The sequence below is a fragment of the Pinus tabuliformis genome, chromosome 1_2, assembly GCF_031772625.1.
Source record: "Pinus tabuliformis cultivar Carrire ecotype Pingquan chromosome 1_2, CPIR1, whole genome shotgun sequence".
NCBI classification, from domain to species: domain Eukaryota; kingdom Viridiplantae; phylum Streptophyta; class Pinopsida; order Pinales; family Pinaceae; genus Pinus; species Pinus tabuliformis.
In genome coordinates this window covers 736552773-736570973 of record NC_142298.1, presented here as the reverse complement: position 1 = coordinate 736570973, position 18201 = coordinate 736552773, and the positions used below count along the sequence as shown (strand labels likewise).

Genomic DNA, 18201 nt, shown 5'->3' with positions numbered 1-18201 from the left:
GAACCCAACCTCTTGGATTATACCTTGCTACATGAGCCGCGAAGAGAGAGTAGCAAGACTGGCGGATGTGGGTAGAGATAGATGCGGATGAAGCGACAAAGAGTGCTACAGTGTAGGAGTGCCCAGGCGAGAAGTAGAGAGACTTAGCGGGAGTTGAAGAGAGAACTTCCAGATGGAAGTAGAGAGACTCGGAGGAGTCGACAAGAAGAGCGGATATGGCCGTTGATGACAATTGTGACATGAGTGCTCATCTACCTCTAGAGAAGAGGTGGGGAGAAATCGAGTTGTAGTCAAGAAGACTACAGGCGATGAGGGGCAGGATCCTTGAGGAACCTAACCTCTTGGATTATACCTTGCTATAGGAGCCTCGAAGAGAGAGTAGTAGGACTGGTGGATGTGGGTAGAGACAGATGCAGATGAAGCGATAGAGAGTGCTACAGTGCAGGAGTCCCCGGGCAGCGCAAGGCTAGAAGGTTGCAGCAGTGCGAGAGGCATAGAGAGTGTTGCAACAGTGCAGGATGGCACAAAGAGGTTTGCAGCGGTGCAAGATGCAGGGAGTTGTTGCAGCAGCGTAGAGGTAGTAGAGGGAGCACTTGTTAGCGACAGAGAGAGCTTCAGCATCATGAGTGTTTCTAGATTGACAGGGATGTCGGTAGTTGGGTGGATCAATTACTTACTTCTCAGTAACTGAGTTGCAGTGGAGTAGCAGTTGGCAGTTATGGTGCAGCATGATGAGAGGGGGATGCAGTACAGATACAATGTTGGGAGGATGGACCAGCAGCAGCACGGATGCAGAGGGAGCTGCCGTACGGATGCAACAGTGGTAGTGGTAGAGCCATGGGCAGCAGTACAGGATGTAGTAGTGTAGAGGATGTTGGGCAGGGAGGCCTAGCATTAGTACAAGTACCGGTGTCGTATAATCGAGTGATGGTCAATGTGGAGTATTACTAGAGCACAGTCATCGCTAAAAGGGAATGTTGATTTGGGGTAGCATCGGATGTTCTCTAGCCATGAAAATTGGTGGAGAGGCTAAAGCACATGAGATCTACAAGACCCATAAATGGTTTGGGTAGATTCTAGTTGGTTTGTGAGATATTAAAATAATTAATATTTTTAATGGAGTTCCTAAGTCTAAACTTGGGAAAAATAAAATATTAATGGGTATTGATATAAATCTGGGTTAGAAGGTTCCAAAAGTCATGGATCAAGCCAAGTCTAATCTTAGCCGTTGATTAGAGATTTAATCTCAGCTGTTGAAGGACCAACAGGAAAAGTATAAGAGGAGGCTTGAGGGTCAGTTGGAGAACACACCAAAGTGATCAGTCATTCGATTTACTAGAGTGGGGTTCGCTAAGTAAAGTCGAATCAGTGATCAGTTTGCAGCGAAGGGTAGTGAGTACTGGACAGAGAGGTAGAGATAGTGCCGAGAGACTAGCACAGAGGCAGAGAGGTAGTTGCAGAAGCCAGAGCAGGCCACGCAGAGGCTAGATGGGACAACGTAGAGGCCAGAGGGCCTGCGTCATCCATGCAGAGGGCAGCATGAATGACACAGAAGGTCGTAGAGGCTGTGCAGTACCTCAGAGGGCTGACGCAGAGGCCAAGAGGGCTGATGCAGTGCTTCAGTTGTGTTGGAGAGGGTTTCGTGGCGCAGATTTTTTGAATATTTGCTTCCGAATAGAGGCATTACTGCCGGTTATTATTTTTTGTCGAGTGAGCCAGTTTGGCACCTAGTTGTATTGAAGGATATATTGCATAATAATTAACCCTCAGAATTGTTGCATTGGTTTTCCCACGTTGGGTTTTTGTTGGGGATGAGCTGTCCAAAAATAATGGTGTCACTTGTGTGTTTGCTATTTCTTTCCGCTGTTGATCTGTAGATGGTTGAGACTGTATTGTGTTTATTTCGATGTTTATATGTTTAAATAACTTGTTTGTAATTAACAAGTAGGAGAAATAAACCAGAAGAATACAAATAAAATTTCTAATGGTTAGACTTAGAAATTTCAACAAGTGGATGTCACTATGGTGAGACACATCCTCCTTTTGGCCCTATAATGTCTGGCAAGTGTATGGTATAACAGTGAAGCCGACTGGGTGCGGTGATCCAGGTGCATCATCCCCATCCAAAAGGTGGAATATGAGCAATCAATGAATGGTGTTGGGGATCCATGAAGTGATCCTTGCTATGGTGGAGGCCCATGGCTCTCAATGCTAAGCCTACAAGTGCCAATGTGACCCTCTGGAGGGCTTGGATCCTGTATAGGGAGACCAAATCCCAAATGGAGAACCACCTGCAATCCTGCATAAGATTCAATGTGTAACCTTGCCCTCCAGTACAACAAATCATTAGAGTAATCAAGTAAAGGAGTTTACAAATCATGGAATGAAATGGACGCCCCATGGTGGCATGCCCTTCCATAGTGGGCTTTGTCATGTACAGGTGTCTTCAAGCTCAATAAGGGGGTTAACCAAGGACCCTATTAGGTGGTTTTAGTCTTTAAATTGGGTGACATGTCAATAGTACATCCATCAGGTGGTAGGTGGCATGTGATATAATGCAATGTTTTAAAACTCCGACTCAGGTTCGAAACCGGTTGAGGGTCGACTTTGACTTTGACTCGGTATCGACTCGGCCTTTTTGATTTCAATGACTTGGTCGTTGTAAAAAATACATTAAATATTTATTTTTTATAAAAAAACATAATTTTAAAGATTTTATTTCATTTTTCCAAACAAATTGCATTAGAATATAGAGAGAAGACAACAAATGATCAAAGTAGGTTCATGAATATATCCATTATATCAAAATGGCACCTAGTGCACTATCCAATACATACATGATATAGAGATTAGAACAAAAACACATAACCAAGGAGGCTTTATATGGCCTCTACAACAAAAGTCAACGGTAAAAAATTCCTAGGCACTTGTACTATTGGCTAATGTTAATTTCCCCAATGAAGCTTCTGCCTCTAGAGCTTTATGATGATACCTTGGGTTAAGAAAAAACCCAATTGCATGTGCCATGTATAGGGTGATGGAGTTGATTGTTCCATCTCTGATCAATGATTTCCAAAATGGGCCCGTACTTAGCCACTCTATCTTTGTATGCTGCCTTTATTTGCTGCTTTGCTTGATCCATAGCCTCATAAATGAAGCCCATAGCCAATCTTTCCCCATCCACCAACCGCAACACCTTAACAAACCGACTAGGGGTCTGACTCGGTCGGCTTGGTCGGCTCGGCCTGGTTGGTTTGGCCAGTTTGGTAACAAATCGGCCACCGAACCGGTTTTTCTACCGAGCTGGCCCGGACAGGGGTCTAGCTCGGTCGGCTCGGCCAAATCTGATTCAGTCCGGCTGAATTTTAAAACACTGATATAATGATGGAATGGAGTGGGGATCAGGGGAAGGCTGCAGGCCACATGCCATTGTACAAGGGTAGCTATAATAGGGGAAGTCCACACTTGGGTATATGAGTTTAGGAGGGAGAAATCGTGGTACATGAGTTACCCCAACCTTTGTTTTTCCACTCTTCTTCATATGCTTTTTGCATTTGATTGAATTTTTTTCATAATTGCTCGGGGTTACAGGGGATGAGAGCATGATGTGTAGTATAACAACAGTAGATGCCCCCTTTAAGGTGGGGCAGTTCATTGCCCACCAGGGGTTGGGACAATCACGGGTTCCTTAATGTGGAGGGGGCTCATCTAGGGCCCATGGCAACTAGGGTGATGGCCATAGGTAAGGGGCAGAGCTCATGTTTGGCTTTTTCCCACGTGCTAAGTTTGCATGTCCCGGTCATCTTTTGCATTTTGTGGTATATTTCTTGTTGAAAGTGGCCAAATTATGCTTTTTCTTTTCTTTCTAGCTGCATCAACCTCTTGGGCATCGTTCCAAGCCCGACGCAAGGTGTGGGCAAGGGGAGGGGGAGGCTAACCCTTTGTGGACCCAATGAACAACCCTGGATGGGAAAAGTGATAAACGGGGTTAAAATCAGTGGAGGGGAGTGATGTATATGGTGTCGGGAAGCGGGACCACGTAACCAAATTCGTGATATCCCATGTAGTGCCAACCCTAAAGCTAATAGCCAGTAAAGGAGATTCCACAGGACTAGGATACAAGGTTAGCCACCAAATCGGGTAGAGGAGACAAGAGTGCATACCTAGCCCACTCTTTCTCTCGAATCCCCCCACCAATCCATGCCCAAAAGTGTCCTTGATAAGTAAAAAAAATTACCCAACTATACCAGTGAAAAGCCATACCTTCGGGGTTGGGAGTCCCACCTTCAAACATACAATCATAATAGATGGTCAAGGGACCACATGGCTGGTTCAGGTGGCGGAGATAGTGGCACATTGAGCTGGTGGCTGCTGGATGCCGACTGAGGACCATCTAGGAGAAAATTTTCTCCTAGGGATACTAACCACAGGTGGTGGGTAACATGCTAGGAGGAGCCGAAGTCCTGTAAGAAGTCTGCAATCTATACCTTAACTAGAGGCCATCTGAAGGAGCCGAAGATTTGCTGTAAAGGGTCGAGGATGTATTGGTTAACATTTTATGACAAAGAAAGCCAAAAATCTATAAATAGATGCAGAAGTCTGGTGACAGGGAACATAACAGAAGTTGGAATTTACTGTTTACTCTTGATTAGGCCAAATCTTAGTTGTTGTCTTTGATTGAAAGAGGAAGGCTGACTTGGTGGATGGAGGGAGTTCATGTCTCTAGTCAAAAGGGTCAAGTGTGTCTCATCTTGATTTGAATCTACTAGTGGAAGAGTTTGACTGGGTTTTCCCCTTCATAGGGGTTTTGCCCTAGCTGAGTGCATACATCTTGTGTTATTTTCTTGTGTTTAAGATCTTCATTTTTTTGGCATTTATCTTGATGATGAAGAAAACATAATAACAACAAAAAGGAAGTAATATAACATCGCAAGAACTTGTAAATGCAAGAGAAATCAATCTTAAAGAAGACCTTATCTAGCTGCCCTAGATTTCTCGACACATTTATAATATATCTAATGACTTCAGTTCTAAATGTTGTGATTTATAAACGGATTTGGTTTTTGATCTCTAAAAGTGTTTTTAAATTTTTTAAAAATATTATTATATTTTTTTACTTTACGTATCCTTGCAATATCTGGATCCTGGATTTTCAAAAATCTAGCAGATCCGTATTTGTATCTGAATCCTGTAACTTGGGTAAAATCACACAAAAGCTAGAGGTTCGATTCATTGAGGGGACATAGAAGTACGTGGAGGAGGAAAACTAAGGAGAAATATCGCTTTGTTTTTCTTGTTGCAAGTGGGTCGCTCCAACAAAAGTTGAAGCATTTCAATAGGGAGCTTCAACTGGAGAAAGCCATGCTAGGGGCTACTCCTATTTGGGTCCAAAAAGTAGAGAAGACTTTAAGTCACAAGTGGGGGCAACTTTTCATTGAGAGCAATCTCACTTCTCTGATCTATTGAAATGCCAACTTAGGAGTGTGTTTCACAACTCAGCTCATGAGATAAAGTGGTACATGGTAAAATTTGCAGCAACCAAAGTATATATTTTTAAAAATCCAAAAAGTTTTTATTTTTTGCTTTAGTGTAGGACTTTTTACTTGTTGATTTCAAAGCTTTTCTCACATTATAGCAAGTTTATTTACCTTGGGTTACTGAGAATAAAGCTATATTTTAACCAAAGTTTGATGCATTGAGTTCAATTATTATTGGATATTGTTTACCCTTTGAAGTTTGTATCGAGTGTTTTTATTGTAAATCTGTGTATTTTATTTGCTGTTATAGAAGAAATTTGCAATATTTCCAAGGTTCCCAGCACTTGATAAGTAAACTTTTTATTTGGAATATTGCAATTAGGCTCCAGTTTTAATATACATTGTTCATCTAATAATTAAGAGCCATAAATTTTGCTAGCTATTAGTACTCAAATTTGTTGCTGAAAATTTTCTGGGCATAACACCCAGAGCGATTTTATACCAGAACCACAGAAATACAATTTTCATCTCACTAGAAATTGTAATTTATCATTGTTCAAAGACTTGGAAGTGATTTTTCAAGTTCAATCTAGCATCTTCCAGCTTTCCCACCCCTAGATTCGTGATCTAGTAGTGTTTAGACACTAATTGGGTGGCATTTTAAGGGGAATTAGATTGTCGTTCCTGTATCTTACTGCAGAATTTATGGTCTGCAATTATAGGGCAGCAAACTGATTTGTTCTAAAATCCCTCTAATCAGTGACCCAAATATAAAATTAACTTTAGATTTGGTTAGTAAATTTTCTCTACACCAATTTTGACTACTTACATGCTATATCTAACACAACTGAGTGTAGTCACTAGTGTTCCTTTTTTTAGTTTTTTGCTGCAGATTTACATGCAGAAAATATTCAGGACAACCCCTAATTATCTCCTCCACCTCATCTTTGACCCCATTTAAGCCACTAGTCTTACTTGGAGTGGTTGAGGTATTGAGTGGGAATCCTCCTTTAGGCTTTTAGGAGGAAGTTGGGCCTAAAGAACGGTGGCAGCGGGGCGGGGGGGTGGGGGGGTGGAGTTGGGCCAAGGTGACAGTGGGCCCTTAACCTCAATGTGCCCATTATAGTAGGTTGCACGGACCTTTGCAACCCTACCAGGCCCATGTTTTCAATGAAGAGTACTTACATATAGCGTTTAATGCTAATGCGATGCAATCTGGTTGACTAGAATGTAATTTTTCTTGATTTTTTCTCAATATTTATGATGTTGTTAGAATAAAATAAATTAGCAGATTATAAGGTCACTAGGTCAGTTTTAAGTGTAACGTTTAGAAGCTAGTTTTGATTTTGCCCAATAATGCATGAAAGGCCAAATTAAGAAACGAAGTTGTTGGATGCAAAGCTATCCTTATTGTTTATCAATATTCTGATATAAGTTACTTGTAAACGCTGCCCAATAGTGATGGAATTATTAAGTGATGGAAAACGTATCAGAGGAAGTAATCCAGTCTCGAAATGCATCTGTGTAAAGGGTAGTAGCATTTGTAGCTACAAAAAAATTTAGTTTTCATTTTGTGATACAGTCAAGAACTGCTGGTTTTGGGGTGGTTTATGGAAGTGGCGAGAGGTTGTACATCACCATAGAAATATTAAGTATGATAGGTGGTGTGCTTCCAGAGTTTTAAAAAGTGTCGAGATTTCTTTGGGACATAATAGCATGATAGTTCACTTGAGATTCTCAACCATCTTCTAGAGCAGTGTAAAATAGCAAACATTATATATGGTTAGAGGAGAAGAGAAAGATAATTTCACTAGTATTTGGGAAGAAATCAAATTATTTGAAAACCACAATTCATTTTGTTATTTTTCTGAATGCTAAAGTAGAACTTTCAGAATCATGTAATTAATTACCTTTTCCATCCTTTCTTGAGCCTTTCTATCTTTGTTTTGTTTGTATTGAACATTTCAAAGTTTTCTGATATTTTTATTTTGTTGATGTGCTAAAAATTCAATTACTTAAAGTTCTCTGAGCTTATGGAGTCATTATTTTGTGTGCAAAAGTCTCATAGCAGTTATGAAGAAATACCAGTAAAGGTGGCAGTGTCTAATTTTGTAGGAAGTTGCATCTTCAAACTGGTATAGATGTAAATAGACAAGCATGCATGTAGCACCTTTTAAATAGATTTTATAATTTTTTCAAAGAATAATGAATGGATTTACAAGTCTAGATCGGACTGATATAATCAAGGAAGATATCTTAAATACCAATGAATTTTTTTATCATTGCTTTTATTGTATTAGTAATTTCTTTTAAAGTAACTCAATGGGAGTGCACATGTGACATACTGTGAGTGTATGTTTTTGTTATTTTAACTCGACAATACATAAAGTAACTCAATGGGAGTGCACAAGCGACATACTGTGAGTGTATGTTTTTGTTATTTTAACTCGACAATACATATACTGCAGGTATAAGAGAATGTTTTGGAGAGGAAGACCTCACCTATTCTCCTTTGGAGAATCCAGGAAAGCAAGGTATGCAAAAGATGACTGGGGAAAACAAAGAACATTTGTTTCACAATGTGAACATGGTAACAAAGATGGGAAATGGAAACATTGGAAATTGCAAGGAAATCATGTTCAACATGGAGTCTAAGAGAGAATTCTTCCCAGGGGACAACAAAGCTACTTTGATTGATATTTTGGAAGGACTAGCAAGGTAAATAAATCACTTTCTGAGGTAATGGGATCTAAGACTTGTATTTTTGGCACTATTAAAAAGAAAGTCACCGCAATGTGCATATATATATGAATTTTGTTCAGATGGAATTGTATGATTTATGACCTTATTTATCTCTAGTTAAATGGAGGTAAGTTGAATTTTTCTTATATTGCAGCCCAAGTTTGAAATAACAATTATATTAAAGCACATTCTGATGAATTTTGGTAGTTGTTTTCATATTATTCCAATAGGAATTTTATCTGATTTTCAACCCAAGATGGCTATCTCATGTGAAGATTAGATTTATGTGCAGACGTGTGATCTCTTGATTATTCTACTTTTCTGCAGCCACATGTTTTCCTGGTAATGTATACTTTAAAAAGCTGATACTGTGTTTCCTTATGGAACGAGGTTTCATTCACATTTGTTTATTGAAAATTGAATCAGGTGATAGTATTCCTTTTACATCTATTCAGTTAAAGATAGGGGGAAAATGTGTTGAGGGTATATATTATTTGCTATGTCGTAATCCTTTCTACATTCTTATAGGTTCAACTTTGGTTATTAAAGTGATGGAATTCAACTAAATAGCTTTGGTTATTAAAGTGATGGAATTCAGCTAAATTTTTTATTCATGGAATGAATTTTTTGTGTCTGGCAAATGTTTCTTTTTCCATTGCCTTCATGGGCTTCTATCAGTCTTATTGGCTGCTTTGGTAAAAAACAAATTGACATAAACTACTGGCAATGAAAGTTACATATTTTAGCGGTGCCAGATTTTATTGCTATAGAACCAAGGAACGTGACACGTCCTTGCTCCCCCTTGCCGTGTCCCACATTTCATGTGTCAGACACAAGTTTGACTCGTGTCTTGTTCATGGGACATGAGTTTGCCTTGTGTCAGACATGAGCCCTACTGGTGTCTCAAAATTTGGACACATGTCCAGTGAAAAAACATCTTAAAATCGATTTTTTGCCTCATTCTCATGCAATTCAGTCACAGGTTTGGAACTCTCAAAGGTTTTGGAGTGCATCTATAAGGCCAATTAAGCATTGTTAGAAGGGATTCTGAGTGTTGGGAAGTGGATTTGTCCAGGCCCTACTAATGCTATGCAATTAATTGTAATATTAAATCCTTCTACTTAAATTTTCAACATTGCCATTAATTGTTTTAGGATGTTTGAAAGTGGTTCCGACCTCATTGGATTTCTTATGAAGAAAGTAGAATTTTAGATCCCTCTCAAAATCCAGCAGACTTAACAATTTTCAGGATTTTAGGATTTGGGGTTGCAATGTTTCCATTTGATTCTGTCATGTATGAGGGTATGGAACTAGCATTTAATTAAGAGCACCAAACCCTCTATATACATTGATGTTGGTGGCAATCATTTTTGAACTCCTCTATCATGACCCTAGTAAAAATGCACCCATCATTCAAATAAAATCTTGATTTGACATGTTAAGCTTTTTCTATCTTATTTTAATGCTTAGAGGGTGATATTGATGATGAGAACCCAATATAGGCAATGGTTTTGATGATGTGTAGTACTAGTTATTTGTTGTAGCATGATTTTTTTTTGGACTCTACATACCATTTAGGGCCTCTTTGTTGGTGTATTTGTAGTTCAGAGATGGATTGCACTCAGTGCCATTTTGTTTATATGCATTAGTTGTATGATTGAATTTGTATCATCATCATGTAAATGCTTTATTTTCTAAATTGAATCTTTGTCTATATTTCATTTTTTATGTGTAATTCACTAATTTGTTATTCTTTTAATTAAATATTATATTTTTAATATATAATATATAACTTGTCCTCTGTGTCCTATTCTGGGGGTTGCTATGCCACATGTTGGATACTCGTATTTTCATGTCCTCCATGTTCCGTGTCATCGTGTCATGTGACTTACTAAAGAATTGACATCCATTTTAAATAGAGCTATATTTAGAATCTAGATGATGAAACATTGTTTTAAATGGTGCTTGGTTTTTACTTTTAAGAGCGAAGCTTGATTGGTTGAATGACATTTTTAGAATGCTTGGTAATGTTTAATATTACAGGTAACATGAAACTTTGCCTTTTCATTGCTGTAGAATTTTTGGCATACTGATCTTTGGAGATGTCAATAGAAACCTAATAAAAACATATGGTGTTACTTGATGTGGAGCACAGCTTTGATGAATACGGGATCTTTTTAAATCACATACAAGATCCTTCCAGTTCAAATAAGCCCATGGGCTTTTCTATGATTCGCAAAAAGATTGAATCTCAAGACTACACATCTTGGAAATCATTTGTGGTATGCCCCTCTATTTTAAATGTTCAGTAGGGCACGCGTTCCCTATTTATCAATCATTGGGAACCTTTTTAACTGCTTATATGCTTTTGAAATTTTTGTGTCCACCTGCAGGATGACTTTGAGCATGTTTGTTATGATGCAATGAGTTATTATCGAAAGCACTGTGTGTTGTGGAATGCTGCAAACAACATGTTGAATATAGGTAGTGCATATTTGGAAGAGAAGTCTGAGAAAATTGGTTCCTTTTGCAAAACAAATAAGCAGATTGTGGCTCAGGATTTAGATCCTTCTAATACTGGGGATGGTACTCTAGGCAATGCAGTCATTTTGGAAGTGAACCATAATAACTCAAAATGCAACACAAAATTAACTTGTAGTGGTTCACCAGAAAATGTATCTATCCAACCAGTTGGAATGAAGAATGTTCAACAACTTGAAGTTGATGTAACATATAATTTTCCCACAGTTGAAAGGCCATTGGATCTTCTGTGTTCTACACCATGCGTGAGAAGTTTGGGTCACACACAAGAATCACTGGAAAGCTGTTCAAAAAGTGATACTGGTTTACACAATACATCTGGGCCCATTGTAGAGGCAGATAAAGTGGTTGACATCATAAGATGCATTGAGGATGATGTAAGATTTGATTCTTCTGAGCAGGCTACTGAGTGTTCAAGTTCTTTTGGAGAGACTGACATTGATGATGATTATAAGGAAACATGTGGTTCGGGTCAATCAATACCTCAGAATGTACCTGCACCTGTTATGGAGGATCACGATCATGTGTCTACAAATAGGTGTGCATCTGCTCTAGTGATAACTTTTTAATTCAATTGTACTCATTCATTTGTCAAACTTACCTTTGTACTTCTGAGTGTTATCGGGATTCCTTTTTAGTGGATTGATTTATCAAATGAGATTGTATATTTATCAAGTAAATTTTGTTAATGCATTTACATTATATGTTGTTTGAAAGAGATACGTGTATGTGCTCAAACTTATTTGAGTCTACGTTTTACATATGAGGATTTCCCATCTATTACTATCCTCATTGCCATTTGAAATGTCCAATGAAGCAATAGATTATTTGATTATTTCTGTTTTTATGCTGTGTATGTAATTATAGAGTGGAAAGCTGGCTGATTTGGTAACTTTATCTAAACTAAAGTTACCAGGTCAGTTTTTCATGATTATTATGTTGTCAAGATCAATTATCAGCCTTTCCAATTCTCTGTTAATAATGTGAATGAGCTTTAATGGTTAGTCAGGGTGGTTCCAGACTTCCAAATATCGTACATTAAAATCCTTTTACAGATTTCATTGGAACTGTATGAATCAATGGTGAAGTCTATAGGGATTAAAATTGATGCAGTCCAGCAATGATCTAATGCCATGGCGAGTGCTTAATTTTTTTCAATTAAGTATTACTGTGAGCTGATGATAATTCTTTCCTGAACTTTGTTGTACTGTAAGTTGTTGCTAATCACACTCATAGATGCAGTGTTCTGTAAAGAATTGCATTTGTTTGAACTTTGCCCCTTAAATCTGTAACTCTTATCTTGTCCCAGATCATTCGCAATGATTCTTCTTTCATGTTCCATAATTGAATGTTGGGGATTTTCAAATACCTTGGATTAGTTCCAAGAACCTGTTTGCTTACCATTCAGATTGTTTCTGGCCTTCATAATAAATTAGACAAAAAGCTATAAAATATGAAAAGACTGAAATGTAAGATACAGCAGAGAAGGTTGCTTTTTGACATTTTATACATTTTAGGTTTGTGAAATAAATTGTTTTAATGGTTTTCTTACAGATTTTATCCTTCCATGTGCATTACTTTTATGGGTCTACTAATAGTACAACCTTTTTTCTTTTCTAGGGTAAGAAATACATTATCAGATGACTGGAAATCTTACAGGCGTGATATAGAATGGCGATGTAGATGGCTTGAGTTAAAGATTAATGAGTTTCAGTCTCGGGTTTCCTGTTATGACAAAAAGCTTAAAGAAATTCATTCTAAAAAGTTGGCAAAAGATCATGCACATTTTACAAAGGCTTCTGCTGCAAGAGCTGCTTCTCTGATTTCCCCTTATCACCGACAGCGTATTTTACATCGCAAGACAAAGAAAGTTAGAGATGTGGAGAAGTTTTCAACATATATGTCACAACACCCCTTGTTCTCTTTATATGGTACGAGGGTAGTTTCTTTTCAAAATTTGTTTCAGTACTATAAATGACAGTATCCGGTCATTTTTTTTCTTGTCTCATTTGCAGAACATAGAAATAGTGCTGCAGATGGAAGACCAGTTGATGATGACTTTATTTGTACACCAGGTTAGTAGATAGAGAAATAATGCATGCTATTTCAGTTTTTTCCCATGACAATACATGTACCAAGCAAGATTTCAATTTAATAATGATTAGTTTGTTCGGCAATGGTATTTAGGATCTTACTTTAAAATTCTAGGGCTTTAGGTGATTTGTGGTTAGTTTCTACTTATCCAATATGTAGTTTTCGTGATGAGTTCAGAAATTATAAACAAAATTGTCAATATCATTTGTTTGTCCAAGTGGGTCGAGACCTCCCAAGCCATGCTCTCAGAACATGGGTGCCTAATAACCAAGCATTGATCTTTGAGCCTCAAGCTTCACTGGCTAAGGATTAAAATAAAAAAAATTCTTTCCATGTCACTTTGTTATCTTCTCTATGGAAGCACTTCCAAAGGGATAAAACTCATCTTTTTCATGATTCAAATACATCCTTTTAAAGATGTATAAGCCACTTTGATAGCGTGAAACTTTGGATGTTTCATTGCATTATGATAGTAGATGCAATATAATAAAATTTTCAGAATTTTCTGAAATTGAGAAAAAATATTGAGGTAACTTTTGTCTCTGGAGTCTGCACAATGAATGATGTTTGTGCAAGTCAGAATCACTAGCTGTTGGGATGGTTTCCTTTCTTGTAAGACCTCGAGTGAAATATTGAATGAGAAAAAATTGTCTTGTCACATCTAGCCCAAGGTTTCTATGATTGGAGGGCCTCCTCTTCATAGGCTAGTTGGAATGGTTTGTTGATATTGCTACAGTCTCCCCCAAGTTCCATAGAAACCTTTAGAGGAGTTTGAGGTGGAATGGAGTCCCTTCCAGGACGGTAAAAGCACCTAGCTAATAGATGAAAGAAACTAGCTAACATATAAAAGCAACTAGATAATATATGGCTGGTCAAAGCATTGGTAAAAACATATTGAACTGGGGCCGGTAATACATACCCACCTAGACTGAAGGCCTGGTAATATTGCTATGTAACTTTTCCAGTAGTCACTGCGCCATAAAAGGGTTTTGGTATCTTGGATCCCTTTAAGGACCTCTGACTCTTATCTTTACTTACCTATCTGTCCAAATGTTGTCATTAGCCAGAACTTAAATGTCATATTGTTATCGTTCTGGGTAAACTTAGCTTCATGCCAAACTTAATCTTTGCATCTGCCATGTTAAACATAGTCAACTGAAGGACTTAATGGTACACGATAGACTTGCTAGGAAGAATCATGATTTAACTAGAAAGAATTCAGCTAATACCTTGCCAGGAGGCTTGCATTGGCTTTCCTATCAGTATTAGTAGCAAGGAAATATAAGATCCATCTAATAACTGGGTGTTTATTTAGAGCATCTAGTCAAACATCCATCCATCCATCGATTCACATGGCACATGCATATTCCAAAATACAATGTTTTCTCATGCCAAATCATTCTACAAACGTTAATTGAGTTTGGTTCATGGTCTCATTCGGGATTCATATTTAACTTTATACATAAATGGGGAATGATCATAGAACATGATCATTCCTCTACCTAATAACATCATTACATATGCATTATACGTGTACCTCAACCTTAAATGTCACACATTTGACCCTATTATAAACAAGCATTTTATTTAGAAAGATGAATTTTGGTGTATGACTTGAAAATTTGAAATATTTCTATAAATATTTTGTTGACACCTAATCCTCTGCGGTTGGGTGAATCTGGAATGTGAACAGTCATTAGAAGATGAATTGAGTAGTCACATTCTTGTATATAACAATAGCTACCTAATGTAATAAATCGAATCATCTTTTCTGCCTAACGGAGTTACTACCTGGCCTGACATGGTATCAGAGCCAACTCTTTTTTTAGCTCATGTTCCTTGTAACTCCCTTGTCTACTCTCATAATACCTGCGTTGCTCCTCCATACAATTAGCTGCGCCCTCTCTGTCTGCCATATTCCAGTTATAGAGACCTGCGCCATATTCCTTAACCTGCGCTCTCTGTCTGCCAGAAGGCGACTGTCCATAAACGTTTGCTGTTCCACGTATTCTGATATGCAAACGTTCCTCTGCCATATTCTCTGCTAATGCATTGATTGCTCTCTGGTGTCAAAGCGCTTCATACTGCGCTGCTCGTCTATCCTCTCGCTCTTCTTTCTTGTTTGCTGCGGCTCCCTTCTTGGGAGGAAGTCTTCTGAATGTTTCACAGTCTCTCACCATGAACGACTGGATTCTATCGTTCGAGAAAGCAAAGACCGAGGCGGAACCTTACATACAAATACTGCATCTGCTCCACAAGATCGTAGGTGCTTGTTGAGCGCTCGCTGGTCATCCGTCCTCCACCCCGGACCCGACCGTCACCCAACCTTGAAACTACAATCCGGATTGCTGATAATATTTCCAGTTTTGCTCCTTGGTGTCCTCTCGGCTCTCCACTGTTCCGCTTTTAACCAGCGCTTCCGTCTGCCCTCTTCACATATATGTGCGTGCCCACATGGTATTTTATATTTTATTTCACAGGCTTTCAGCTGCGCGTCAAGAGGGGTCCAGTGTGGAATCTAAGCGCCAGTAAAAAGCGATTTCGAGTGTGTATTGTCGTGACCCCATATTACATTTACGTTTTGCACTTTGCTGCCACACACAGGTTTGCCGAGTCTCAGTTCTGCAACACATACAATTGAACGCTGGACGCAGTTACATAGTTGAACGCTGGACGTATGCCATTTGAACGCTGTCACATGGTAATTAAGTATTTTTTGAAAAGGGGATGTATGCCATTTGAACGTTGTCACATGGTTTTTTTTTAAAAGGGGACGTATGCCATATGCATATATAATGGTGGATTTATATAAAACTTATATGAGATTTATATGATGGACTTATATGAAACTTATATGAGGTTTATGTAAGGTGAATTTATACAATGATGGATTTATAGGGGTCACATTGTGGATTTGAAATCTTTTGAGTTGCCCTTTTGAGTACAACTTCATTGTTTATCAGCAGAAAGTTTTTTATCAGCAGAAGTTTTTTTATCAGCGAAAGTTTTTTTATCACCATAAGTTTTTTTTATCAGCAGAAATTTTTTTATCAGCAGAAGTTTTTATCAGCAGAAGTTTTTTATCAGTAGAAGTTTTTTTTATCAGCAAAAGTTTTTGTTTATCTGCAGAAGTATTTTTTACAGAATGCATTCAATCATCTCTATGGTAGGAATAGTTCTCACTGGCAAGGAGAACTATCCTGAATGGTCCCGGATGATAAAACACACCCTCATCTTCAATGAGTTGTGGAAAGGAGTGTGTGTCGGAGAAGGAGACAATGACCCAGTGCAGCCTACATCAGACAAAGAGCTCGTCATTTGGGAAAACAAGAACAACAAAGCCTATGCATTAATCGCAGCATCTGTAAATGAAGAAGTAAGTCACCATATTTCATCATATTCAACTGCCTTTGAAGCTTTACAAAAGCTGAAAGAACTCTATGACTCACATTCTGCACTTGAAGTTGTTCAGCTCATGATTAAACTCTTCACTCTTGAACTGAAAAATAATGATCCTCTTGCTCTTGCATCTGAAGTAAAGTCTATAATGCATGATATTAAATCCACTAAGGTTGAGCTGGATATCCCTCTTATTGCTTTTCTCAAGGCACTCTATCCTACCTACTCCAATTATCTTGAGTCTTTACAAGCAAATGGAAATCTTAAAGATATAACCTTTGACTCTCTTGTGAAAAAGTTTGCTGAAAGAGAGAAAGCCTTTGGAAAGAAGACAGCTCCAGAATCTTCTGAAGAGACTGTGTGCCTTGCTCATAAAGAAAAGCATCCTGCTCAAGATTCTACAAGAGGAAGAGGTGGACGAAGAGGAAGAGGTGGACGAAGAGGAAGAGGAAGATACTTCAGAGGCAGGGGGGCAGACATTCTCAAGGAGAAAAGGCAGATCTGCATTGCATTCGCTGCAAACGAAATGGATCACATGATGCTTCTACATGCAAGCTACCATGGGACAAAATTGAGCAGAAAAGAAACCAACAGAAAGGTAAAACTGATGATACAGACAAAGGTAAAGCACTTGAATCCGCTCACTATATTGAGGCACAATGTAACATTGGAGTAAATGAAGATTTGTTTAATGCTTCACTTGCTTCTTCGAAAAATGATTGGTTGCTTGATTCAGGAGCAACCTGTCACATGACTCATAGAAAAGATTTTTTTGAAGATTTCACTGACAATGTTGATGGAGCAGTATACTTTGCAGATCAGTCAAAAATCAAGCCATCAGGGCTTGGCACAATCAGGCTTAAACTGCCTGGTCTTCCAGACTTTCTTCTGGATCATGTTCTATATCTCCCACAGCTCAAGAGAAACTTGCTGTCCTTGGTCCACATCCGCCAGCAAGGTCACTCCATTCATATGTTTGATGGCAAAATTGAGGTAAGAAAAGCATCTGACCACTCACTTGTCATGAGGGGAATAGAAGAAGAAAGACTTCTCAAACTGCAAGGAACCTCTGCTCATGCACAACATTTCTCATATATTACTCATCATGAAGAAGGTACACTTCCATCAAGTTTATTATGGCATGCTAGATTTGGACATTTAAACTATGACAGTCTCCGCTTATTGAAGAAAAATGGTGTTGCTGGTTTGCCTACAATTCCTAGGAAACATAAGCAATGTGATGCTTGCATTCTAGGAAAGCATAGCAAACAGTCTTTTCATGATTCACATTCAAGAGCACATAGGAAGCTTGAACTCATTCATTCAGATTTATGTGGTCCAATCCCTGTTCCTTCTGCAAATGGAAATAAATATATCATGACATTTATTGATGATTACACCAGAATGTGTTGGGTTTATTTATTGAAGAACAAATTTGATGCTTTTCAAACATTCAAGATTTTTCATAAATGGATTGAAAATGATGCACAATCTCATATTGGGTCTATTCGCACTGATAATGGAAAAGAATATACATCAAATGAATTTGAAAACTATCTTCGCCAACATGGGATCAAACATCAAACAACTGTGCCTTATAATCCCCAACAGAATGGTGTAGCAGAAAGAATGAATAAAACAATCTTGAATATGGTACGATCCATGCTTTTCTTCAAAAATGTAAAGATAATGTTTTGGGCTGATGCTGTTCTATGTGCTGCATATATAAAGAATAGATGTCCATCTAATGCTATAAGAAACAAGACTCCTTATGAATTGTGGTATGGACATGTTCCTTCGGTAAAACATCTCAGGATCTTTGGTTCCACCTGTTATGCTTTGATACCAAAGGTACATAGAAACAAACTTGGTGCTAGAAGTCGTAAGTGTATCTTCCTGGGGTATTCAAACACCTCTAAAGCATATCGCCTCTATGATGAAGTAAATA

General features: G+C 38.3%; 1 protein-coding gene across 5 annotated transcripts in view; it reads left to right on the top strand.

The window, feature by feature from the left end:
* The window catches only part of LOC149207875 (uncharacterized), a 277903-nt gene that overhangs the window by 126674 nt on the left and 133028 nt on the right, over positions 1-18201 (top strand). For all 5 annotated transcript variants that reach the window (XM_089395875.1, XM_089395873.1, XM_089395876.1 and 2 more), the window contains 5 exons: positions 7946-8195; positions 10375-10501; positions 10613-11298; positions 12381-12691; positions 12776-12835. In XM_089395875.1, coding sequence (XP_089252001.1) covers positions 8014-8195; positions 10375-10501; positions 10613-11298; positions 12381-12691; positions 12776-12835 — 1366 coding nt within the window. In that variant the 5' untranslated portion in view covers positions 7946-8013. The remainder of the gene's footprint in view (positions 1-7945; positions 8196-10374; positions 10502-10612; positions 11299-12380; positions 12692-12775; positions 12836-18201) is intronic.